We start from the raw sequence: 26,012 nt of genomic DNA, 5'->3' as shown, positions 1-26,012 counted from the left end.
CGACAGCAAGAGTAGCCACACAGAACATCTCACCTTCCTGCAGGCTCCAGACTTCCACTCTGGGTAGCTTCACAGCAGCTCCAACCCAGAGCCCTGACTCTGAATGAGGGCTTGCTTTTAGGATTTTTTCAGGAACTAACATGGCAGCAATAATGCAAGTGTCCAAATCAGTGCTGAGGCTGGGACATTATACGGCAACCCACTAGATTTAGATCCCCACAAAGTGCATCCGTAAGAAGGAGCATCAGGTGGCAAGATGCACTTAGGAGCATGGCCTGTGGTGTGCCTGGGTGTTAGGAAAGGAGGGCTGGATGAGGCTGTGAAACATTTGGCAGCAGCTCAGTTCTGCCAGATGAGCTGGGATCCACAATCTTATAGCCCACAATTACAGCCAGTCCTCACCGTCTGCCTTAGCAGAACTGTGCTGCTGTCAATTTGGTGACAAGATAAATAAAGCAAAAGGGGATAAGGGAATATCTTCAAACTTTAAGCAACATTTATTAAAGGGGAAAAGAAGCCCTTGCTGGCGGTTCACACTGAACATATTGATGTGTTATGGTATGCCAACAAAAATAATTAACATCTTTAAGGCTTTGTAGACAGCAGCAGCACAGTTGAAATGAAAACAGATTGCAGGAACCAGGCCAACATAAACACTGGTTCAAGTATGCACGCTCACCTCTCTTCACTGGCATTGCCATTGGCTTCGTTAGGAGACAGGAACATAGAGCAATACAAGCCGGCCCTGCATGGCTTCATTCCAGTACACAGCGACTCTGACTTTGCTGACAGCTCTCACTAAGTGATGGCTCAGGCAACATGGAAATAAAGACAGAAGCACTGTCCACAGTTTGGGATACTAACAGTGGTCAGTTAGCTATGGGGAAAGAAGTCCATTAAGTCAACACCAATTCAAGTAGCACCTCACCTGGTAACCTACTGTGTACTTTGTGGCCAAAGAAAACGTTCAGCTTTGATGTTGTACATTAACTCTTCAACTCAGTTGACAGCTCCTTCCTTAACAGAGGAACACGAGATAGTGAAGTCCAGCTGCACTGAACAGCAAGTACAAGGTACAAATGGATAAACTAACTTACACAACACGTTGGGTTTTCTCACCTTTAAAACCAGGAATCAGTGATGATATATTTGCTGGGGGACATATTAAATATAAAGCTAAACCTTTACAAGGGGCACAGGACAAAGTCCTACATGAAACTGGACAAGTTTCACAACCACTTCCATACTTTGCTGAGGAAAAAAAAAAGCCATAAACTTCTTCAGCAAAGGAAGAATTCCCTGCTTTTCAAAACATTTGGTTAAGGAACCAAGCAGGAGCTGCATAACTTACTTCACAGATAAGGAGGAGACTAAAGGACAGGAAACTAACATCTACTATAGTCTTTAGTTCTCAAAAATAACTAAGAAAACTGAGGCCAGCCCACTAGTCAAATACACATGAGCCCAAACAACTACTGAACAGGGAAAGCTTAAACCTGTAAGTTAACTCCACAGCAGAATGCCTCACTTGACTCACAATTAACACCACTGTCTTTAAGCTAAGAGTTACCAAGCACTGAGAATCAGCCTAAAAGCACCTAGAAAGTACAAATGCAGAGCAGACTGAAGATTAAATAACAATAATAATAGGTGCCTGGCTTGCTGATGCAAATCAGTTCACCCCGGGTACATTTCAGCAGTATTCAAATGCAGCCACATCCCCTTAGAGCACAGTTGAGCTGAATGACAATAAACCTGCTCTTTGGCTGGAATTTCCCAATACATTTAGACTCTCAAAGAAGCATCACTGGGATAAACTAAGTCTCACAGGCTCTCATTAAAAAACACAATAAACCCTGCACTTAAAACTCCATTACAGATTTAACAAGAACCCAACATTTTTAAACCCACCTACAGACAACCCCTCTCTGCAGCCAGAGACCAGATCCGACCCTGTGGAGAGCTGCAGAGGTAGGAACACTGATTTGCCAGTTATTCCTTCTGGCAGCTCAAACCTTTAGCTCCAAGCAAATGGTATAAAATACATTAACAAGGAGGAAAGGGGGTGGGTGAAAACCTGAGTGTCTGCCTATCAACCCACATGGAAAAGCTTTGCAGGGGGTTGGGGGGACAGGAGGGAAGCTAGGCAGATCTAGAACACCCAACAGATAAAGCAATCAGATTATTTTGCTAGCATGCTAGACTAATTGGAAATTAAACCAAGTGTGTAATGGAGTTCATGAAATACAATGTTCTGCTGTTTAAAGCAGGAACCTCTGGTTCACCATCGAATTAAAATGAGGAGAAAAAGGAGAAAAAGAGGCAAAATTAAGGCATTCTGTAAAGATGCTGAGGAGAGGCAGCCTTCCTCACATAGCTGGAGGCCCTGTCCTCAAGAGAGGCAGGCACCACGTGATGTTTTCCAGAACAGAGAGGTGCTGACATTTCCAAAGAGCACTCTCAGCCTGCATGGTGTGGTCGTGTCATTAAGCACAGACTCCCAGATGGGATATCAGGGGCATCCGCATGGATGGGTACTTCACAGGGCTGCTCGTTTTCATGGCCACACAATGCTGTGTGCCTGAAAGGTCCCTAACAAGTGCTAACAAAGACAAGCACTCCTTCCATGCATGACCCCTGCTTCTGTTCACATTTCAGCTTTCATCTACAAGCCCCTTTTACTTTACTTCCCTGAAGTGGTCTATAAACAATTAAAATGGCCAATCAGGCAAGTCAGAGAGCCTGTATGAACCTCTCACACCATTAATCCACACGCTATCTATAGCTTTAAACCAAAGCTCTGTGAGACTAACACATCCCCAGTCTATGTAGTCATGCAAAGCAACAGCTCCCCTGTTCAGCCTTAATTGTGACAGGTTCCCAGATCCCAGGGTAAGCCATTCATCTCCCACTAATTCCATTGCAAGAGGTTTGCACCTAGAAGCCTGGAACCGCACTGGTGGATATATGATCAGTTCCTGACCACGTCCCCCATATTGCCTGAGTGGGGAAGATCTCCAGCTTGCTTTTTGCAAGTAGGATGAGTTTTTCTGGAGGTGACAATGAAAGGACAGTCGAAGTGTTATGCTTCCCATGGCGTGCTTGTCCTGACTGGTTTCTGCACTTCCCTGCTCCTGCAGTGTGCAGCAGAACAATGCCACTCTGTGGCAGACTAAAACACCCCTCCTGCTCTGATGTCCTGCAAGATCAGAATGGATTAGTTGTAAGACAGGAGACCACTTACCCCAACTATTGAACCTCTTGTGGTTGGTGGGCAAGAAGCTCTTCAGGGATGGCTGCAACTCAAAGGGCTCCTGAGCCCCCCAGTACAGAAAATTAAGCTCTGTAAGGAAGCCACTGAGGCTCTGCAACCCGCTGTGCTTCTTGCAGAAAGCACCAGGCTCTGATCCCAGCCTGGATCAGGCACCTGTCACACACCAGGAAGGATTTTCAAGGGGCTTCTTTTTATAAGGCCCTTTGCAATTTGGCTTGCAGAGGTTCTCACTGGCACCATCCAGTGGCAAACAGGGCTGTCTCTGCTCCAAGCAGCTATTTAGAAGACGGGCACCAGCTAAGCATCAACACAAGCCTACTGTAGCCCTGAAAGGAGAGTGCAGTGTTACAAAGCACCATGGCCACAGCACGTTTTGACAAATGGTGCTTGTCATTAGCTCCAAGTGTCTGTTCCAATGAAAATGTAACATCTAGATACATGTCTATAAAGCTCTCCAACACTCTGATTGATAGTAGAGATCCTGGAATGATCTATTCGGCAAGACTAACGCTTTGGGAATTAAGACACATAATGGTAGTAGTAACTGGAAGGAGACAAGTCTCTGATAGATGGATTTGTCAATCGTTATAAATGAGGGGTCTGGGATGAAAGACTGCAAACAGTCACGGGAATCCATGCATTATCATCCAAAATCCTTGCGTCTCTCTGCCAGAGTGCCAGTATTCCAAAGGCAAGGAAAAGCACAGCTTCTACAGGAAGTGCTCAAGACCAGCATCCTTCATCCACAAGCCTATAAAACCCACCAAACAAATGAGGTCCAACACACAGGCTTGGAATTCCCTCAGACCTGTTTAGGATGTCAACCTGGATTAAAAACCAGCTACTCACTAAGTCAGACTCCAGCTTCCTCTGGAGAAGCACCTGCAGGAGCTCAGGCCAAAGCCAAAAGAGAGTCTCCGGAGGCAGAGAGAGCAGGGTCTCGGTGGCTAACCTGAAGCTGTGCCATCGACTGCAGACAGCAGCTCTCCCTTCTCCCCCAGTTTAAACCTTTGCAGTCTGACTGCTGAAACACATACACACAAGCTGGCTTCCGACCTCCTCTGGCAGTCTCCCATGTTGCCCCTTTCAAGGCCCAACACAGACATGGCTGGGGAACTTCAAGATAGAGCCTTCATTCTGCAGCACCTAGGTTGAAAAGAGGGATGTTTTCCAGCCAGGGTGTCTTGGAGGCAGCCTCAGACTGATGACATTCTGCAGAGGCACAGCCCACAGCTCCTAGCAATATTCAACACTCCAGTAGGATGTGAGTTTCCAAGTCCTCACAACCTTCATGAGCAGGAATCACAACCTCATCCAGCAGCAGTGGTTTACTCCTGGCACTAGATAAAACATCAGCTGCAGAGGGGAAAACACACAGCTGTGGAAAGTCCAAGTTTCCCCATGAGGAACAAGCTCTTTCCTGTGCCCATGCAGAAGGTGGTGCTCCACTCCCTGCTCTGCAAGAGCAGTCCCACATCCCAGACTGCCTCCTACAAAGTCCTTTTGGGACTCAGAGGACCACCAACAGCTTCTCAGCAAGAGGTTCATTTCTCAGCTTTATTACACAGAGGGATAGAATTCCTGCAAAGTACACAGTGGAAGACAGCCCAGGAGACAAAAAGCTGCTTCTGTTTCTAAACAGGCTTGTTCCTCAGGACATGATCTCAGAGAGACATACTGCTTGCCAGCTAGTAGGAAAAAGAACAAAAGGAGGACCTTCTTCCTCCATAAGGTCATCCAGGAAGCCCACACATACACTGTGAACTTGTGGCTGGCAGAAAAGGAACCTACACATCTTGCTGTCACAGCAGGGAAGACAAGAGAGCACTGTGATTTAGATCACTACATTTTTAGTCTAGTCTGTGAACTATAGAAACTCAACCCTGCTGGAGGGAATTCTGATTAGATCAAGATGGACCTCACCAGCTCTCGTGGTCTGATCTCAATCCACTCCTTTCTAAGTGCAGGTTAATGCTAAAGGCAAAAAAATACCCTGCCACAACAGAAGAGTTTAATTATATTCCACACACTTGCTGTATTTCCTAATCAGCTGCTCCTGTGATCTCAGGTTGCTCTGTATTGATTCACAACAGTGTTTCTCCCATTAAGCTGGATGGGTAGATGGTGTAATACATAACATATTCTTGGGCAGCACATAAGTGCTATATCCATGAAAACCCAGGAGCAGAACAGCCGCACTTATGAAAGATCTGATTGTGCACATCACAGTGACAAAACAGAGCATAAGGAAGAAGATATGCTACAAAGAGCAGTAAAAATCCCAACAGCACCTAGAAAAGAACTGGAAGAAAGTGACATCAACCTAACTTAAGCCATGTGGATAACAGGCAGATTGACAAGAAAGCTATTCCATGAGTTAAAAGGTACTCTAGAAGGTCAAGGATTGAAAATATTTGGGGAGAAAGGTCATTCCATTCAAATATTAAAGAGCAGGAAGGCTTAAGATGGATTTCCTCTTACGTTTTTCTGCCAATATTTACATTTCTGGAGAAAACCAAGTGCAGTGAAAAAGCCAGGAGGGAACTAGTTACAAACTAAGGTGTCCATCGACAGCTCTGGCTCTGCTTTAAGCTGCTGCCATCTCGTGGTCCTGCCCTTCATCACCAGGGCCCAGCACCAGCAATGCTCCATCGAGCAGCAGGCACTAGGTCTGTGTCACAAGTGTCAGACCAAGACAGTATCAAGAGAAACTAAAAAGCATAAGGGTTTGTCCAACACTCCAGAGAGCCCCTGGCAACAGTAGGTGTGTAACAGACCTACTTCTCCCACCTCACTAATATCTCCTGCTGTTGTTGGGTGTAAACAGCATTGTGCAGTAACCTGTGTGCAACCAGGCGTTCACAAAAACCCTGGGATGTCACACAAACTGTATTTTGTAGGAACACAAGGATCATGGGAGGATATCCTTTCTGAGCTGTAGCACACCAAAGTTACCAGCAAGAAAGGTCCTGAGGACTGAGTAATCGCAGCAGCACACTGACAGCAGAAAGCAGGCTCTAGCTTTGCATCTATCCAGACCTGGTCCTGAGAAGCTTCATGAGAGGAAATGCACAGCAAAGACGGGTTTGCCTTAGACAGCTCTGTGAATAAATGAGGGTTCCCTCTATGAATGGAAACTCACTGCCAGGATCCCAAGTGACAAAGGGCAGCCACAAGCACTTTAGGCCCATCTGTAAAACAAGATTAAAGACTCCATCCATAATCAGGCTTGTGCAGTGCAACCACCCAGTAACTGAACCATGCGCTTGTATGTGTTATTGGCCCACTGCCTGCCCAAGGTAAGATATCTCAGATAACTCAGCTGAAATGCAGTAAGTCACTAACCCATTTGGTAACTTGCCATGTATCAATAGATATGCAATTAGAAGTTTGAATTAATTCATCCAAGAGAAACTGCAATACCACAGGCATTTCTCAGCAGAAGCTAATGAACTACCAGCCTCCAGTGTCAGTCCTTTCATCACAACTACTGCAGCTCATCTGCAACCCCTCAGCTCTGCAAAACACCACTGTATCTGAACAAAGGCCAGGCCCTGACAATAAAAGCCCAGATAAAGAGGGAAAACGCCATGGCTGTGCACACACAGCACCTCAACAGGACTGGCCAGAACATTCCATGTTAATAACCTATTAGTCTGAATACATGTATTAAAAAAGAAGCCCAAACAAACTAAAATGGTTCTGATGAGGTCACCTCCAACTTAGACACAGAAGGGTTGGAAAGGACCTTAAGATCATCCGGTCCCAACCCCCTGCCATGGGCAGGGACACCTTCCACTAGAGCAGGTTGCTCTAAGCCCTGTCCAGCCTGGCCTTGAACTCTGCCAGGGACGGAGCATTCACCATCATTATGATGAGGGTGGTTTGAGCAGCTGGAAACCACGCACCCTGATCCCCGCACAATTACAAGGCAATTAGCAAGCCCCACATGGAGCTGTTACTCTACTCAGCTAGAATGCTTAGTGCTTGCTCATGTGCTAGAGGCAGCCAATTACAAAACCATAATAAACCCCTTCTTAAATACTATTTTTCAACATGAGGTTTTAGCTCCTGCTCAAAATCCTCACTTCTCAGAAGAGAGAACAAGCGTGGATTTCCTGGCTACAAAATTCTGCTTCATTAAGGTCTAAAGTTGCCTATTTCCACAAGTCATCGAAAGAGGTCAAACATTTATAATACAATGATGAGTGAGTTTAGAGAACAGGCTGCAATGACAGAGATGCAGGATTTACAGAGGAACAGGCCATAAGGATGGATCCATCTGTACCATTCTTATCAGTAACCTTTCTTTTGATAGCCAATACTGATTCATACATTTTACTTAAAAAGAGCTTCCAGGCAGGGCTCCGTTCCACCTGATCATGGGGAAACACCTTCATAAATATCAACTTGTACACAAACAGAACTTCACTGGTGAACACAACTGCTGGCCTTCAGGAACCCCCACTGGAGTTTCAGCAATGAGCTGCATGGTTTGACTGGAAAGGTGTGGATAGCTCCCATACCTTTGAGGGAATCACTGTGCCACAAAGAAATGAATTTCAAAGGGGACCAAAGCAATAAACTTAACTAGAAGAAATGGCTGTATCTAAAATTGTAACTAGATTAAGTATTGTGCAAAGTCAGCAGCTCTAAGAGCCCCAAACCTGACAAAAGCTCTCCCCATGCACCCTTAAAATGCAAAAATAGAATGCCCTGTTCACAGGAAAACCTGGGAAACCAGTACACTGCACCGCAGCCATGTGATCCTCTCAAAGCTTGATCTAAAACCACACCCCAGGCCTCTCCATCACTATCACTCCTCCAAACTGCATGTTCCCGGCTGGGAACCCTCAGCTTTGGGAAGAGCAGGCAAGTACAACGTGGGACAGGTACTGTGGTCCCACACAGCTTCAGTAGCTGTAGAGCTGCAAAGCTTTTGCTGTCCCAGCCCATCCTCATTCCCACCAAGGAGCTCATTAGTTGCACTGCTGTTTTATTAGGAATCCCTATGCTACCACGGGTGGTTTATTTAGCAAACGGAGCATACATTGCCCTTTGATATTTCTCCTCTTCTCCTTTGATATTTCTTCTCATTTAAGTCAGTATTAAGTTAATGTACTTTTGATATTGGTGCTCTCCTAAGAGCCAACTGTTCATTTACAAAAAGTTAGTTCCATAGAGATCAACGAGCAGAAGGAGCAAGCAAAACCATATTAATTTCCCTTAAGAACCACATCTTTTCAGCCTGAGCTCCTCCGCTCATCTCCATGAGGCTGTAATCAGCAGAAGAAAATTAAACAGCTGGAACCAAGGCTAGGAGAAGAGTTGGTTATATCCCTGTCCAGAGCACACACCACTGCTGCCTGAGAGCCAGTGAATGTCAGGGGCCAGCATTTAAGCACAACTGAAACAGCTTTCAGTCCCATCAAGTGCTTTCAGAGGCTGCAAGGAGATCCTCAACACTGAATTAAAAAAGCAGGTGTTCCCCTATTAGCCTTTAAATTGCCTAGCCACAGAGAGCATCTTCAAGTAGTCATCAATATTCATGCAGAAACCTGGCACAGAAAAACATCAGGCAGGCATTCAAAAAGAACAGGAAAAGAGCTGGGTATCAGAGGCAACAGGCACCTGTATCTTCTGATAGCTACCAGTGCTCACAGACTTGTGCCTGTGAAGTCAGACACCTTGAGTTTTCCTGTCTCTAGAAAGCTGCAAGAAAAGCAGTCAGCAGCCTTCTCTCTCCTACTAAAGGGAATGGCACCTTACCCCCTGCACTTGATGTATCCAAACCTGCCCAAAGACAGCTATTACAGGATGGCAATTTGCTTTCTGTGGTTTGATTCATGCACCACAAAGAGCGGTCAGACTGGCCCAATAGTGTGAAATGATGTCTTTAAGCAGTCTTTTAGCTCCTTTAGATCTGTGCTCTAAAGGAGCTAAAAAAGCAGACACATGCCTAAACTGAGTTAAACTGAGCTGCAGAAGTTTTAGTACCTTCTAGGACTCATAGCAGTATCAGTATGCTCACTGGCTTCCAGCAGATCACAGGAAAAACATAATGAATGAAAGGATTATGCAGTAATGCACTTTAATACATTGGCCACCACCTTATAGTTACAAAATAATAGTGGAAGATGCCTGGCACGGAAATGGACCCTTCCTCAACCACAACGAAGTACTGATTTAGTAGGTAATTTACTCCTGTGAAATTCCTGGTCTTGATCTCCACCTCTCATGACTCATTCAACTTTATTAAACACATGAGCATTGATTTTTCTCCACTCATTACAGGCCACTGGATTTATCCGCATTAGTGAATGAATTAATCCATCGAATCTTACTCCAAGAAGAGCAAGCCTGCAGGAAAGCAATCACTATGAGCTGTCACCAAGGTAGCAGCATGAAGTATTTCTTGCTCTTCTGACTATCTGACCAGGAAGTTAAACAGTCACTGCAGCATTCAGGCAAAAGCCCAAAGAGATCAAAGAAGAGAAGGTATTTCCTGGTTTTTGAGGCAACAAGTGGTCACTAACCAACACATACATCATGGTGCATCGGTTGCAACAAAAAAAAGCTTCACATTTCTTATTATCTGACCATTGTGAACTCAAGTAATGCACCGGGAGAACATGTACATACCATGGGATTGGAGTCTGCAATCAGGTCACGCAGGGAATCCAGAAATCCTTGGTCCTCCACCATCTGGGCATTGATGTCATGCAGCTTCGCCACACAGACAGCTGCAGTCTTCCGTACATAAGGGTCTTCATCCTTCAGACACTTGCGAAGAGGCTCACACAAGTACTCTGTGATCTTGTCCACCCTGATGCACCCCATTGTACGGACGGCCAGGGCACGGATCAGAGGGTTTGGGTCTTCACAGTCCTGTAACATGACAGAAATACAGTAAGCAAATCTGCAGCACTAGCCACCGATACCTTCCCTGCGGCCAGAATCAGGCTGTTCCTATATAAACCAAAAGGCATTCTCTCCGATTACATGCTAAAACAAGGCAATTATTTCAGATCAGGGATAAAAGGTGGAGCTTGCAGATTCACAGAAACATTCTACACTACCTCAAGATGGTTTCAGGTATGTTAGCTTGTAAATTTGTGATCTCTGTGTTCCTTGGTTCTCTCAGGCAAAACTGCTTTCAATATGATCTAGCAGCTACAGCTAAGCTAGAGAGCTAGCTCTCACCACCCAAAAGCTAGCCACAGGCAACTTTCAAAGTAATACACTGGTTTCCAGCCTTACTGGTTTAAAGGAGCAAGAGAAGATTATGGGAAAATTAATCAACTAAACATAATGCAACAGTAATTAAGGGCTATTTCTCACAGGCCATCAGTTCTAGACATAAGCATCCCTTAAGTTTGCAAAATATGAAGCAGTACACAAAGGCTAGCCTAGAGGTGCTTTTCTGATGAGGAAAAAGAAAAAGCAGAAGGGAATGTAACACTTCATATTTCAAGACTACACAATTTTCCATACATCCAACCCACCTACATTTCTGAGCAACGCTCCTCCAAAACAGCCTAGAAAAGGATGGCTGCAGAATGACCTACAAAAGCACAAGGTGCATTTACCTTCCACTCTCTACATTCCCTACAGCTGAGAACACACCTTCACTTTCAAAGCATGCAAGCAAAGTGACATATCTTACCAGTGCATTCAACACCTTGAACTGTGAACTGCATGTGAAGTGCTCAGCTAGTGCAGACTAGTGTCAACACTTTACCTTCACAAAGCTGTTGACAGCCATGATGGCCATATCTGGCTGACTTTTGGCATAGTTCATCAGGTAAAGGTAGACCAGCTTCTTTAACTCCAGGTTGTCAGTCTGCATGCAGTTCACAACATCAGGAAAGAGTGAGCTGCACAGACAAGGGAAAGCAAGAATAAAATCAGAATAACTTAGGCTGGAAGAGACCATCAAGTCCAACCATTAACCCAGCACTGCCAACACCACCACTAAATCATGTCCTTAAGTGCCACAGCCATATGTGTGTTAAACACCTGCAGGGATGGTGACTCTATCACCCCCTGAGCAGCCTGTTCCAATGCCTGACAACTCTTTTGGTGAAGATACTTTTCCTAATATCCGATCGAAACGTCCCCTGGTACAACTTAAGGCCATTTCCTCTTTTCCCATGGCTTGTTTCTTGGGAGAAGAGACTCACCTTAAGGTCTCCCACAAACCTTCTTTTCTTCAGGCTAAACACCCCCAGCTCCCTCAGCTGCACCTCACATTGTGCTCTAGACCCTCCACAGCTTCATTACCTTCTCTGGACCTGCTCCAGCACCTCAGTGTTTCTCTTGGAATGAAGGGCTCAAAACTGAACACAGGATTCGAGGTGCAGCCTTACCAATGCACAGTACAGGGGAGATGATCACTGCCCCAGTCCTGCTGGTCACACTGGTGCTTACACAAGCCAGGATGCCCTTTGCCTTCCTGGCCACATGGGCACAGTCCTGGCTTACCCTCAGCTGTCTGTTGACCAAAACCCCAAGGACATTTCTACCAGGCAGCTTCCCAGCCCCTCTTCCCCAAGTCTGCAGTGGTACATGGGGCTGTTGTGACTGAAGTGCAGCACTAAGCCTTGGTGAACCTCGTACAGATTCACCACAACCCATCAATCCAGCCTGCCTGGGTCCCTCTGAAGAGCCTTCCTGCCCTCAAGCAGATCAACACTCCCACCCAAAATTAAGAAAAGCAGTGAGATTGTATGGTATGCAAAGGGGATAGATAGCAACAGTACCAAGGAAGCTGGGAAAACTGGAGTTCCGTTTTAAGTATCCTGCTGTGTAATGAGAGGTCAACTTCCTCCCAAACCAGTTTGCAATGGCTTTTGTAATAATCATTTAATCTCTTCTAGGCCTTTAACATGGGTCAGTTCTGGAACAAGTGAAAACTAATGCAATTTCCCAAAGGTGTTTTAACTGGGGAGCTCACCCAACAACAACACCCTGCCATGCCAGGCCTGGTAACAAACCCACTAGGAAAAGAAATGCTTAAAAACATTTTGGTAATGCAGGACACTTGCAAAGAACCTGCAAATCTCAGCCTGCTAAACACTACAGAGATCAGGAGCTTCAACGCTGCCAAGCTGAGCCGCATGCAAAACTCAGCTCTCGGGTACACTGGAGAGAGCTAAAGGTGAAGGGCAAGTGCTGCTGGCCAAAAAACATTACTTTATCTTTCCTGCAGTTTATCTGCCCCTTCATTCTACAATGAAGTCATGATGCTAAATTTGCAACCTCGTATTATTTCCGTGGCAACAGAGCACAATGCCATGAATCCAGGACTACTGCGACTTTGTGGTAGACTCCAGTAACAGGAGAAGCTGGAAGGGAGAAGCATTCACTGAAGCAAGTTTTTCTGGTTGTCTCAAAGACAGATAAAGTCTTGGGGACAGTGTTGCAGAAGGTAAATGCCCGTGTCCTTGAGCTGACATGAGGTAAAGGGTCAGTTTTAAAATCACTTATGTTGAATGTAGCTTAAATTGATGCTATGACAAGTAAGGCTAAGAAAAACACTTGGAATTGCCTTTCTAACACAAAAACACAAGCTACAAGTGAGAAAACATCATCTAATGTGATGCACAAAACGGATGAATTCTGGATGAGTTTTTAAATAAAAAGAGCTACTGGCACCTAGCTAAACCAGCACTGAAAACAGCTGTTTCTTTTGCTCTCAGTTAAGAGGAGGGAGCTTGAGGAAGCTATGGCTCAAGCACAGCACAGGCAAGGACACAGCCAGCCTCACTACCCAGCCCCACTGAGATCACACGCTCAGAGCTGCCCCATAGAGATGTGTTGCTACACCCAATCAAGTCCCAGGACAGCCAGAACTGCTACAAGTGCAAGAAAAGTTGGGTTTACCTGACATCCTTCCCCACGGTCATGGCTGCAATAACCTTCTTCACAGCTTCTTTCCTCTTCTCTTTCTTCTCATTATTGAGTTCAGCCTTCAGTTCAAAAATCTCCCCTGGCAGAAGACAAAACAGACCGAGCCTTTGGGGAGCTGAAAAAGGTCTTGGTTTATGGATAAATCAAGAGTGACTTTTTACTTTCCCAGCCTCTTGTTCCCATAAAACCAGCACAGCATCTGCCAGACCTTATGGAGAACATGCTTCAATGAGAAGCAAAGCTGCAACACTCAAGATAATGATATGGGCTAACACCTTGCTAAGGAAAAAGCAGTTAACAAGAACCACGCTGCATGTTGCAGCTCTCCCACTTCCAGAACATTAAATCACATCACTGCAGCGTCTGTTTCTCAGAGGCAACTATTATATAACTGGGATGGAAAGATATTTGGAGACACCAGATTCGTGCCTGCAAGAGCTAACTAACTAAGCTAGGAATTTTGCCCAGACTTCCAACTTTGGCTCATCATCACCTGCTTCCAGTGAATGTAAAGAGAAAACAGCAGGCTGTGGTATAGCCCAAATGCTGTGATACACAGCAGCAGAAACAGGGACGCACAAATTTACTCCAGTGGAATAAATCCCTTCCAAGCTAGAAAGAGAGAGCTACTACTAACAAAATGGTGTAACACAGCTTGCCTGGATTCTGAGGTTGCCAAAGCTGCCTTTTCCACGACACTAATTCTTCCAGATGCTAGTGCGTGGAATGTCAGTTCAGGCTGGATCATGAAAGCAGCAAAGCAAGCTTGCATGCAAAACTCTGCTTATGAGGCCTGTTCTAGATAAAGTGATGAGAGAAAGCTAATGCTTCTGTCTCACAGCTTTCCTCAAGAAGGATGGTGAGCAGTACTCCTCACTGGAAGCCACAGGCTGAAGACACATTACAAATACCAAAATCTCTCTGACAAAACACATTCAAGCCCCTAACCTTCCATTTCTACACACCAATGGCACTTTGTCACATCAGCTGCACTGATTACTAAAGAGCCTGACAAAAAAAGGACTAACAGGTACCTCAAGAAAGAAGAGGAATTACTGTTCTGGAGAACACAGTGCAGTGAGCACTCATCATACCTCCTGCCTGCCAGAGATACTTGCATTACCCACACTGAGATCATGTCCCAGGCAGAGCTGAGCCAGCAGCAGTGTGCCACTAAAGCTCAGAGAGTGCAGACTGGCCTCTTACAGCCATGGCAGAAAACCCCACCTTTAGGACCCAACTTACAGATCAGATTGTTCCTTAGAAAGATGTGAACTGCATTTGCTTCATTTATGAGCTCATTCTGAAGCTTAACAAAATATAAATTGATCAGCACTGTATTTTTTTCACTGGCAAGCATTCACCAGAAACACTGAGCTGTTCTCAAAAGGAGGGCTTAATGTGAACCATTTTCCACATCTGCTGGAGAAGGATGAGCAACATAGAATCACAGAATAGCCAGGGCTGGAAAGGACCTTAAGACCCTTAAGTTCCAATCCCCCTGCCATGGGCAGGGACACCTCACACTAAACCATCTTACCCAAAGCTTTGTCCAACCTGGCCTTGAACACTGTCAGGGGTGGAGCATTCACAACCTCTCTGGGTAGCCCATCCCAGCGCCTCACCACCCTAACAGTAAAGAACTTCTTCCTTACATCCAATCTAAACTTCCCCTGTTTAAGTTTTAACCCATTGCCCCTTGTCCTATCACTACAGTCCCTAATGAAGAGTCCCTCCCCAGCATCCCTACAGCCCCCCTTCAGATACTGGAAGGCTGCTATGAGGTCTCCACGCAGCCTTCTCTTCTCCAGGCTGAGCAGCCCCAACTTTCTCAGTCTGTCTTCATATGGTTTACATCAGGTTTAAACTGCATTCAGCAACAGTGTTCTGTTTAGGAACAGGTTAGAAGAAAAAAATCTGCCTGGGACAGATTCAGCAGAACAAGCCATGCTCTGGAATAGGTGGATGGGTAAAAACATGCTCAAAGATCCCTTACAGGCTACCCTTTCTTAAGGGCAATTGTCCTGAAGTGAGGAGACCGCCATGCCTACAGTAAAGCCAAGGGGAAGTCAGAGCACTGCAGCTTTGGAGGAAACAGTCATAGGAAATCCCATTATCTGCAACAGCTCAATGTAGAGGTATACACTTATACCTTATATACTAAATGTCATCAACTTAATCCTGTGATGCCCAACAGAGAAATCGCCCTCAGTCTTGAACCTGTAAGCCCATAACTAAAACCAGATCTGCACTCAAATCCCAGTGTTTTGCTCTCCGATCCTTGATAAAGCAGCAACTGGGGTCATTTTGTGCATCACAAAACCATATATACATCAGTTTTATCTTCTGTCACCATGTGACCTACTTGCAAAGTTCCTCCCTAGATGATTAAGATGAGAAACAGGGACAGAGCTAACAGAACAGCACAAGTTCTTCCGCATGCAGTTAAAAAAGCTGGGTATAAATAGCCACCCACCACCTCCAATCCACCACAGCAGCTTAACACTAACCTTTTTTATTGGTCGTGAAGTATTTGGAGTCCGTCATGGTTCCAGTTCCTTACAGCACCTGGGGAGAAGAAAAATACAGGAAGAAGCAGTCAGACAGCGCTGGGAGCTGACAACACCCAGTTTGCAAGGCAGGAACTCAGAGGAAGGATGGCTGGTGAGTGTGTAACATAAGGGGAAGCAGCAAACGCTTTATATCCACAGGCACAAGTTTCACAGTCTTCATTCTGCACCTGCAGCTGCTGTTACTTGGCAAACCCAGGGATTTAAAGGGCTCAGATGAACAATGTCAGTGAAAACACCACAGCCCGAGGTGGGCAGGCTGGGAAAGCAGGGATGCTCAGCCCAGCTTTTCAAACTCTCAGTCTCAGAAGGGGAAAAGGGGCTTTTAACTCCTTATAATCAGCAAATCCTGACATGTTCTGCAGCTGCCTTTCCCGCAGGTTCACCATTTCGTTTGCCATAAAAAGCACGGCACATCTAATATCTCGACTGGAAGCCAGAAGTCCATGATGCAGACAAAGGAAACTGTCAACTCCCCCTAACGATACTTCCCTGTGTTGCATCTTGATGGAAGGAACAATTAACCCCACTTGCAACACCCACCCCGAGGCCCTTTTATTTCTTTCCCTCCTTTGGCTCCCGAGAGATGCAAAGTGGTTGTTTGCAATGAAAAGCCATTACTTTTCTGTTCTCCGAAGCCTGAAATTGAAATCTTTCTCTGCCAAGAGCTGACATCCCACCTCTGACACACACACAGGCTGATTATTTCAGTGCTGCACTTCAGGTTTGTGGACAGGACTGACAAACGGTGCTGGGCCAGCAAGTGCTTAAGAGCCACGAGAATGCTCTCACCAGCACTTTCCTTGTCCCAGAGAACTGAATTATTAATACTTTAGAATACAGGGATTGCCCAAATGTACGTGGATAGCCATCATTTTATCCTTACAATTGCCAGCTCCATGGCAAATATGACTCAAACAATTTTCAGCTGAACTGAAAAACAAGCAAAGGAGCGGGCAGTTTTAGTGCTTTTCGTGGAACAGTGCATCAGTACTAAGAATCTATGACTCTAAAACTATCCAAAGAAAAGGGTTTTCCCACCTCTTCCCTCCTGTTTCTTTTTTCCCAATTCCTCTTCTCTTGTACATACTTCCATGACCTTAAATGTTATCAGCAAAGCAGCAAGTCATCTGTTCCCTAAACACCGCCTGTACTGCCTCTAAACCTTGCAGCTCTTGCTGGCTCAGCACAGAAGGACAAGCACAGCTTTGAACTCCAAGACACTGCCCAGCAGCAGCACAACCAGCTTGCTGTTTCTTAACACTTTCCTTCCTCATCCTTTAACCAACCCCAACACCACTGCCGTTCTTTTCCACCCTTATCCCCCTTGACCAATTCCTCAGCAGTTCAATTCCCAGCAGCAGCAGCTGAGGGGGAATGCCACTGTTTCTACCACCTTCAATGTGCTCTATAGCCATGCAGAGGTGTCGTCATCTTGTCCCACTGCCAAGCAGCCAGATGAGAAGCAACCTGTTGCTTCATCCAGCTCCCCAGAGCTCCAGCCTGCCCTGTGCCTGTGTGGTTACCACCTCATCCCAATGAGGCAGCATGACTGGGTTTGATTTTCATCTCCCTTTCTGCTCCTGCCAAGCTGGAGAGCAAAACTATGCCTGGGGACAGGTCTGGAAGCACATTCCTCCTGCAGGAGAGGTTTGCCCTCCTTCCAAAACAGAGGCTGGGTTGGGAAAGCCACAGAAACTATAGCACTGCAATCTTTGCAGCTAAAATATCACAGCATCCTGAAAGCCGAAGCTGTTGTGGGTCTTGGTTTATGACTAAGACCAGACCCCATGTTCAGCTGCAAAGCTACTGCTGACAGAGTCTTTCAGACTTGAGCCCAGCTTAAAAGATGACCTAAAATACTTTCCTCTACAAGAGTGTTTGGTATAGTGCTATGCAAAAGGCACTGAAAGTAACCTTGCTGTTCTTTGTTTGCACTGTATGTGGATTTATCAACCCAGGTCATACCTCTCAACTGAGCTACCCTGATACTGGTTTTAACAGTGGCCAGAGCAGCAGATATGAGAGAAAACTGAGGAGCAAAAACCCCAACAAACCATCATACACATCATCCATCCCAGTTGCATAAAGCTACACAGAGGAGGAAGAAACCTTCTGGAATTTCAGAGATGATCTTTAAACCCAAAACCAGGACATTTTGCTGTTCTTCTAACTTCAGATGAAGAATCCTAGGCACACTCAGCCAAGGCTAAGCACAGTGCATGTCTTTACACCCTGTTTTGATAGCTGTAAATGAGATCTGACAGGTCAATTAGCAAACTACCATATTCCAAGTGGAACACCGGAGAGAGCTCTTCTTCTCATGAGCACTCAGATTGCTGCTTCATGATGTCAGAGCCTGCTTTGCACATTGTTCAGTGACAGCACTGGGTATAATCTCATCTACTAAGCAAACCCAGCTCGGTTTACAGCAAGTCCCAGATGAAGGCCAAACCCAAACCAGCCCAAATATACAAATAGCAATGTTTCAAATAACTCAGGAAAATGCCAGCTCCTTGCACACTAATCTAAACTGAAGAGAGATAAAGATAAATTCTGACAACATCATGATCATCCTTGTATTTTTAGGAGAAAATCCACATCCGATTGTGCCCTCACTATTGCTCTGTGTCCAAGGTGGGAACAGGTAAGAGGTGTTTTAGCTGACAGCAAAAGGCTCCTGTTCCAACCCCTGCAAACAGGAAGAGAGGAACTTCTCCAGAAGCTCTGGCAATGTTTAATGCTATAAGCATTGCCTTGACATTTAAATGGAGACTGAACCAAAAATATGATTAAATTAAAAGAATAAGGAACCATCATAGCCTGAAAGATAAAGCTTCCTCAGCCCAAAACCACACAGCAAAATGGACCCTGTGTCTGACCAACACCTGCTTTGCCCCAGGCATGACTCCAACAGCCTGAGCAGCTCCCACCACTGATTTCACATCACTATAAAGAGGAAGGCAGCAGCTTTAAGGCCTCAGTATTGATCCAAACTCTTCAGCACTGAAATGACGCAGTGTTGCACCCCTAAACCTCTAAAGTTATCCCTGGTTAACACTCCAGCTGGTGCCACACCTTCTTATCTGCACCCATATTGACTGAGTAGCCACACAATAGCCCAAGCATGGCTCAGGGCCCCCAGAGCATCAGGAGACTGAACAGAACATGGATGTCAAGGGGAAAACAGCGCCTCAGCTTCTGAACTCACAGCCCTAACAGCATGTGCTAGGGGCAGGTGATTGTTTCCATCCCCACCCCATTCTCCAATGCCTATCACCTCCTCCCTCCTCGGACACCCCCCGTACCCCTCGACCCCCCGCCCACCAGCCTTCCCCCTCACCAGCATCCCCCAGACCTCTCCCAGGTTGCAGGAGCATCCCCCACCGATCCCAGCCTCCGGCACGGTGCCTGCCCAGCCCCTCCTGTATCCCAGCACCTCACTTACCTCATTCCCACCCCCCCACCCAGCGTCCCCCATGGCCAGCACCCACCCCTCACCCCCAGCACCCTCCTGCCCAGTCCTCCCAGTGCCCCTCCCACCCTATCCCAGTCACCCCACCAAGGCCTCACCGCCTCCCAGTCCCCCCCCTTCCAGCGCCCAATGCCCCCTCAGTGTCCCACCAAGGCCTCACCAGTGCCCCCACCGCCTCCCAGCCCCCTCTCCCAGCGCACCCCCAGTACCTCACCAGTGCCCCCCCCCAGTGCCGCCCCCCCCACGTCCCAGCCCCACTCACGGCGGTGGGACGCACACACCGCTGTGGGGGCGGCGGCGGCGGCGGAACCGGAAGCGGAGCGGAGCGGAGGGGCCGGGAGGACTCGCGAGGAGCGAGAATAAACCCGCCTCCGCCTAGAGCGGCCGCGCCCTGCCACCATAGAGGCGCGCGGGAGGCGACAGAGCGCCGCACTTCCGGGAGGAGGTGCTCCGCGGAGCCTAAGCTGGGGCCGCGCGGGGGCTCCCCCTGGCGGCGGGGCGGAGCGCAGCGCAGAGGGTGTCATGGCGGAGCTCGGCGCTCACCTCACGGCCGCCTCGGCCGGGGATGACCGGCCCTCCATCTTCGAGGCGGTGGCCCAGGACAGCCTGATGGGCGCCGTGAAACCCGCCCTGCAGCACCTGGTGAAGGTACGTGCGAGGCCTGGGGTGAGGAGGGGGAGCGGAGGCCGTCCGTCCCTCATCACCGTAGGCCTGGGTGAGCGGTGCCTGAGGGTGGCTGCTGTGTGGGGAAGCTGCTGCAGAGGGGCCCTGGGGACACTGCACAGCGTTGCTGAGCCCTTCATCACCTGCATTTACCACACTCATGAACGACTACAACAGTTTTGAACCACCCAGATGGTGTTACAAGCCATAGGCATGACCTGTGAAGGTCCCTTCCTGTTGTATGGACTCAGCATAAGTAGAGCTTCAGTTAGCGTAAGTAGAGCTTCTCTATAAGTGGAAAAATACTAGGCCAGAGGGAAGGTTAGCCAGAGATAGCAGTGGAGGAAACGAAATTGCAACGTTACCGATGAAATTGCAACATTAGCGATGTTAAGAACAAAAAACAGGATGTAAAACTGCAGTGTATGGATGTTGAGGTTTGTGCTAAACATAAGTAGCTGTTGTAACTTGTATTAAGCAACTTTGTGTGAAGCCCAATCAGAAGCTTGTTGGCAAGGCATGTTAACCAATCAGCGTATAATCAATGTGTGGATTTGTGTATAAAAGATCATGTCTGATGCTCAATAAACGGCAATCGCTTGATCACATTGATCATCTCCAAGTTGTCCACGACTCCCGCGTCAACACCTTCCAGCCCAGACTATTCTATGCTAGTTCCTGTTATTCAGCACACTATGTTTTATGCCCTCCTCTTTTGTATCCCTTTCAACAGGTGCTTGCTGAGTCCAATCCTGGCCGATACGGCTTCCTCTGGCACTGGTTTGATGAGATCTATGTCCTTCTGGACGTGCTGCTCCAGCAGCACTACCTGGCTAGGTGCAGTGCTTCCTTTTCTGAAAACTTCTACAGCTTAAAGAGGATTCCCATAGGAGACTGCAGACGGCAACCCTTGGCCACTGCTGGCCTGCCAAAGAGGCAGCACTGGAAGTCTCTTCTCTTGCTGGTTCTTGTTCCTTACCTGAAAGGAAAGCTGGAGAAACTGGTGTCCACCCTGAGGGAAGAGGATGAGTACTCCATCCACCCTCCCTCGTCATCATGGAAGCGCTTCTACAGAGCCTTTCTAGCTGCCTACCCCTTTGTAAACATGACTTGGGAGGGCTGGTTTCTCATCCAGCAACTGTGCTATATCCTGGGGAAGGCTCAGCATCATTCACCCATGCTGCGCCTGGCTGGCGTTCGCCTGGTCAGACTGACTGCGGAGGATATCCTAGCCCTGGAGAAGAAACTGGGGGGAACCACCTCACATCCTGCACCCAGGTATGTCAGAACATGGCTTAGCTGCTCTCGAGGGGGTTCTGTGGGTGTGTTAACGTAGAGGTGATGCTGCAACTGAAAACTTCTCCAGAAATTCTTCAAGATGAGGTTTACCTCTGGCAAAATGTGCTCCAAAAGGGTGTGTTGTCAGTTTGAATGAGGAATCAAGTAGTGGGGATGAGCTTCACAAGATTTTGTGGTCATAAAATGGGGGTCTTTTTTGGCACTTCAGTCTTTATCGTGTTCAGTCTTCACCTGCACTTTTCTAACGAGGGAACCAGACTGCAACTATATTGCTAAAAGGACTAAAACTTAGCTCTTTGATTCCTCTGAGCAGCAGCTAGCCATGACCACACTTAACGTCCTATAAAATGATGATCCATGGGTGAAAAGCTCTGTGATCCAGACCCGCTCAATCCCAACTCTTCCAATTTAGATTTCTGGATAAAACAGGACTTGAAGCTTTCTTAAAATACTAAGAGAAACATCCTAGCAGATGCCTTACTATAAACATGGGATACATTGACCAACTTAGTGTTAAGAAGTTGTGTAAAGCAGTCCCTTCTGCTATGGTTTATATATGTAGTGGTAAGTTTTTCCTTATATAATACCTTAATACATTTATATATTATTTATAATAATAATATTATACATTTATTATAATACATTTATATATAATAATAATATATTAATATACTTAATACCTTCTCTCTGCTACAGCATTAAAACCCAGGTGCAGTCAGCAGTGAGGAAAGCCCTGGGCACCATCGCCTTCTCCCTGTCCACTGGGCTGTCTGTCAGCGTGTTCTTCCTCCAGTTCCTGGACTGGTGGTACTCCTCAGAAAACCAGGAGACCATCAAATCTCTGACCGCGCTCCCAACTCCTCCACCCCCTGTGCACCTCGACCCCAGCTCCACTCTCCTACCCAAACTGAAGACTGTGTGTCCCCTGTGCCACAAAACTCGCGTCAACGCCACAGCCCTATCCACATCTGGCTTTGTCTTCTGCTACCGCTGTGCGTACGGGTACGTGAAGGCTCATCAGCGCTGCCCCATCACAGGCTATGCCACAGAGCTGCAGCATCTTGTCAAACTGTACTCTCCTGAGAGCTGAAAGGAGAGATCCATCCCTGCACCTTGCAGCTGGGTAGCACTGAGCCTGAATTCTCCCCTCCTTGTGTCCCATAAAAGGCTTTGGACCACTACAGCTCATCAGTGAGCTCTAAAGCTGCTTTGCACTTGATGATACATCAGTTTTGCTGCCCTTGTGAATTCTGGTAAGGCTCTCCCCTTTATTAACTGTTCAAACATCCTGTGACAGCCTCAGAGGGACTGGACAGCCCTGGTCTGTCAGCCAGCACAGAAGCACCTTCAAAGACCAACCAAAAGGGAAGAAACATTGATCTGGATAAGATTGTAGATCAAAGACCATCACTGGCAAATTCCCCACTCAAGGGCATGAGCCAGCAAATTAAAGAGGTAGGGAAACTTCTCCAGGGGACTTATTGCTACCACAGCAGCTTCTCAGCACTGCCAGGGCAAGCTCTGGCACTAGTGCTTGTCACAGAGTTAGAGACAGGCTCAAACCTCTGCTCCATCATGCTGTTCTTCAGGGTCCCCCTGATTTTTCAGGCTACTCGCCTCTGAATTGAGAACATCAACCCCCTAATTCCCCTGACAGCTCTAAGTGAAGGGTTTGACTTTTTAAAGGAAGAGAAGTTGACGTGTGTAAACAAGGAGATAAGAGAGACATTACATGTGTGCACAAGGGAGAAAAATGATGAACCAGAGCAAAGCAGCAATGATGGGAGTTGGCTTTTTTGTTAAATAAGTCTTTGCATCGGTTATTATCTGCTTTTATAAAGCAAAAATCTCTCGATTGAGAACCTAACCTTAATTCTTTTCTGGTTACTGGAAAAACAGAGGAGCTCTGTTTACACAAGGGAGACTGGACTGAAGCAGCTTTCATCTTTGCAGACAATGGATAGGCGTATTTTATAGGCTGAGAATCGTTAATATCCACGTTTAATTACTGCATGGCAATTACTCCAGTCCCAGCCATGTAGCACATTCACATCATAGCAAAGCATCTTTTTGCTGAACAGAGGAGAGAACGTTATGGCTGGCCCCTGAGACACCTGGGTTTGTGAGGGAAGGTGTTTTCCTGACTGGGCTCTAGGGAGCAGCAGTCAGCTCTCAGAGACACCACCAGGACATCCCTTGCAGAATATGAAGAGGAAAGTTTGCTCACAATGTACAAGATTTTTCCAGATTAAGTGGTAATTTCTAACATTTAATCCACTGAACCGGGTCAGCTCATTTCCCTCTGCACTTTAGCTTTGCTTCAGAAGATAAAAATCTCCAATATGCTGCCTCACCTATAAGCAAGATAGCAAGGTTATTGAATAACATGGAAAAAGACAGCAATTTGTATCCTAAAGATGCTCTGGAAAACACCTGCTGTAACAAATGAGATTTGTCACTTGTCTTACTAGCTCTGTGCAACTTCCAGACCCTTCCACCTGTGCCACTATGGAATAAAAACTCTCTCATTTTTCCTTTAGTAGTTAATGGATCTTTAAAGACACCTCTCCCTTTAAAAAGCCAGGAAGAGCATGTGCATCTTGCTGGAAAAGAAATCACAGAAAGGACCAAGATTTTCTGAGACTTCAGATCACTTTTAATGTAGCTGGCTTTGAGCTGGTTGTTAATTCACATCACTTGCTTCATACAGAGAAATCATCATCTCTGTGAAAAAACAGCATCTAAACCACTCCACGCATGTGCTGTGTGGTCTTAAAAGTACCCATCTGATCAGACAGACATGGGCCTGAGTGTCCTGGAGACTGACTGCAGCCACTCATTTACATAAGGGATGAAGGATTTGACTGATGATTCAGTTTTAGGATAGGTTTAATGTCCTTTTATCCTGCCTATACTTTCCAAAATAAGCACAACCCAAGCTGCCTCCGTGCACACACTGCCCCTTGTACACCTCCTTCTTCCAGGGTTAATCTCTTTCCCTCTCCCCAGAGTGGATGCCTCCCTGCCAGGCCCTGGCTGCTTCCACTCTGCCTCACACCACACAACACCCTGTCCTTGCCAGACCAACTCCACAGCACCTCTGAGACCTGCACAGAACCACCCACATCTAAGCCCCACAGTTCTGAACAGCTGTAATTACTCTCTTGAATATTAAATTGTTTTTTAATGCTTAGCTGACTAACAAGCATTAAGCTCACAACAGTGACAGGCTCAGCAGTTACCTGGCAGATTTTGCAAGTGTTCCTGCAGAATACCAACTTGGATTTGACTGCTTCTTCTAACCCTCCTGTTCTTAGGAGCCAAATACATACCCTTTTATCAGGTTTATTGCTCTAAAACAAAGCTATAAACCAGTTTGGATTATACAAACATTCCCTTTTATGTGCTTTTAAATGTAATAGTGTTATTAAAGCCATGATGGCCTAAAGATAGACAAGATTTTTTTTAGGGAATATCAACTTTATTAAACCATCCTTCAGACTTACATACTGATTTGTAACTTCTATACAGGCACATACGTATACATTCAGGATGCTTTGTTCTAAGTTCTGTGGCTTAATACAATTACATCAACATTAACAGCAGCACTGGAGCTGCTCAATATGTTACTGTCAGAACTTGACTAAAGTCTTTTAAAAAGCATTTAATGAAGCTAAGCCACATTCACAACTCATCCAGACACTTAGAAAGTGAGTGCATAAGCAACTGAGTTGCTTTCCTCACTTCCTTACAGAAACCACATTGCTTCTGTTATGAGAAACCCACCATAATTATACTCCTCAGTATACACTCCCTGTAGAAGCTTCCTTCTTCACAGGAAAAGAGAAATTAATGTAGAGCCATCATCAAGACCTGGAAGAGATTAAAAACTTGATTAGGGAATAGCTCCAGATCTCTTCCTGTACTTCCTTGATTAGCCCAGCCTTTCCCCTGTCACTTCCTCCAGAGCAGAACACCAGAGCCAGGCCCAACACCACAACTCTCTTCCAAAACCATTCCTCCTAGCAATCATGTATGAGGGTACAGCTGAACCAACTGCTAATGAGGTGCCTACAGGACAGACAGCTCAAACTCCATTTCACAGAGTAAAATGCACTGCATTTACAGAGAAGATGCAGTGGCAGAGCATCTGGAGTTTCATGTGCCATACTGCACACAGACAAAACAAGAAACCTCCCTTGCTGCAAGCTCAGTTCTAAACCCATCATTGCAGCAGGATGCACAAACCCAAACGAGTGTTTGCACTACTCACTTGCCAAATCAAGGTTTTTGTTTTCTGCCAATAAAATAAATGGCTACAAATTCTTAATACTTACATGTGAAGATTTTTAGGGTTTGGGTTGGTTTGTTGTGTGTGTGTGTGTGTGTGTCCCAGTTTTTTTTAGGACAAATTAAAAAGTTTCAAGCAGCAAAGCTATTTACTCCAGATGAGCTCAGCCTAAATAAGCTCAGAGAGAAGATTACATGATCATGCCCTGGTCAGAGCAAAGACACACAGTCTCAGCAATACCAGTTCAGACTATACTTCACTCATCATTGCTTCAGGCAAGTGTATTTTCATTCCATAAGAAGCTTGCTCCCAACTCAGAAACTAGAACAGAAAAGTTTTTTTCCCTGAAGGAAAACCACACACACACATCTCCCCACACCCAAACACAGATTAACTTGGGGTTTGGGTTAATTCTTTTCAGGATCACACAGCTTTGTACAGGATGGAGTTTGCAGTAAGTTAACAGCAACCCTTGGGAGATGAGACAGGCATGGCTGTTATAAGAAACTGAGCCCCAAGCTGCTATTT

The 26,012-nt window shown here is 46.2% G+C and overlaps 2 protein-coding genes and 1 non-coding gene across 5 annotated transcripts in view; 1 reads left to right on the top strand and 2 right to left on the bottom strand.

Moving 5' to 3' along the window:
* The window catches only part of AP2B1 (adaptor related protein complex 2 subunit beta 1), a 78,875-nt gene extending 59,220 nt beyond the window's left edge, over positions 1-19,655 (bottom strand). For 2 of the 3 annotated variants that reach the window (XM_062614876.1, XM_062614878.1), the window contains exons 1-5: positions 19,494-19,655; positions 15,697-15,754; positions 13,160-13,265; positions 11,016-11,151; positions 9,917-10,162 (exon numbers count right to left, since the gene is read on the bottom strand). In XM_062614876.1, the coding sequence (XP_062470860.1) occupies positions 9,917-10,162; positions 11,016-11,151; positions 13,160-13,265; positions 15,697-15,733 (525 nt within the window). In that variant the 5' untranslated portion in view covers positions 15,734-15,754; positions 19,494-19,655. The remainder of the gene's footprint in view (positions 1-9,916; positions 10,163-11,015; positions 11,152-13,159; positions 13,266-15,696; positions 15,755-19,493) is intronic. The other variant, XM_062614877.1, reaches the window with a different exon arrangement.
* On the top strand, positions 19,650-25,523 carry PEX12 (peroxisomal biogenesis factor 12). The gene is made up of 3 exons (XM_062614879.1): positions 19,650-19,879; positions 20,628-21,172; positions 21,890-25,523. The coding sequence occupies exons 1-3, from the start codon at positions 19,754-19,756 to the stop codon at positions 22,281-22,283; spliced, it is 1,065 nt and encodes a 354-aa protein (XP_062470863.1). The 5' UTR covers positions 19,650-19,753; the 3' UTR covers positions 22,284-25,523.
* A 135-nt stretch (positions 25,524-25,658) lies between these two features.
* Positions 25,659-25,756, bottom strand: LOC134161783 (Z30 small nucleolar RNA). The gene has a single exon (XR_009964081.1). It is a non-coding gene; the product is annotated as a Z30 small nucleolar RNA (small nucleolar RNA).
* Between the last annotated feature and the right edge of the window lie 256 nt (positions 25,757-26,012).

The sequence above is a fragment of the Pezoporus occidentalis genome, unplaced genomic scaffold, assembly GCF_034315485.1.
Source record: "Pezoporus occidentalis ecotype Australia unplaced genomic scaffold, CSIRO_AGI_Poc_V1 ctg179, whole genome shotgun sequence".
In the NCBI taxonomy this organism is placed as follows: domain Eukaryota; kingdom Metazoa; phylum Chordata; class Aves; order Psittaciformes; family Psittacidae; genus Pezoporus; species Pezoporus occidentalis.
This window is presented reverse-complemented; position numbering and strand designations above follow the sequence as displayed.

What these genes read in the sequence shown, in the direction of transcription:
- PEX12 (XM_062614879.1), top strand. Translation starts at nt 19,754, where the DNA reads ATGGCGGAGCTCGGCGCTCACCTCACGGCCGCCTCGGCCGGGGATGAC. An exon ending in CCCTGCAGCACCTGGTGAAG is followed by an intron (nt 19,880 to 20,627) that starts GTACGTGCGAGG and finishes CCCTTTCAACAG; the next exon opens with GTGCTTGCTGAGTCCAATCC. An exon ending in ACCTCACATCCTGCACCCAG is followed by an intron (nt 21,173 to 21,889) that starts GTATGTCAGAAC and finishes TCTCTGCTACAG; the next exon opens with CATTAAAACCCAGGTGCAGT.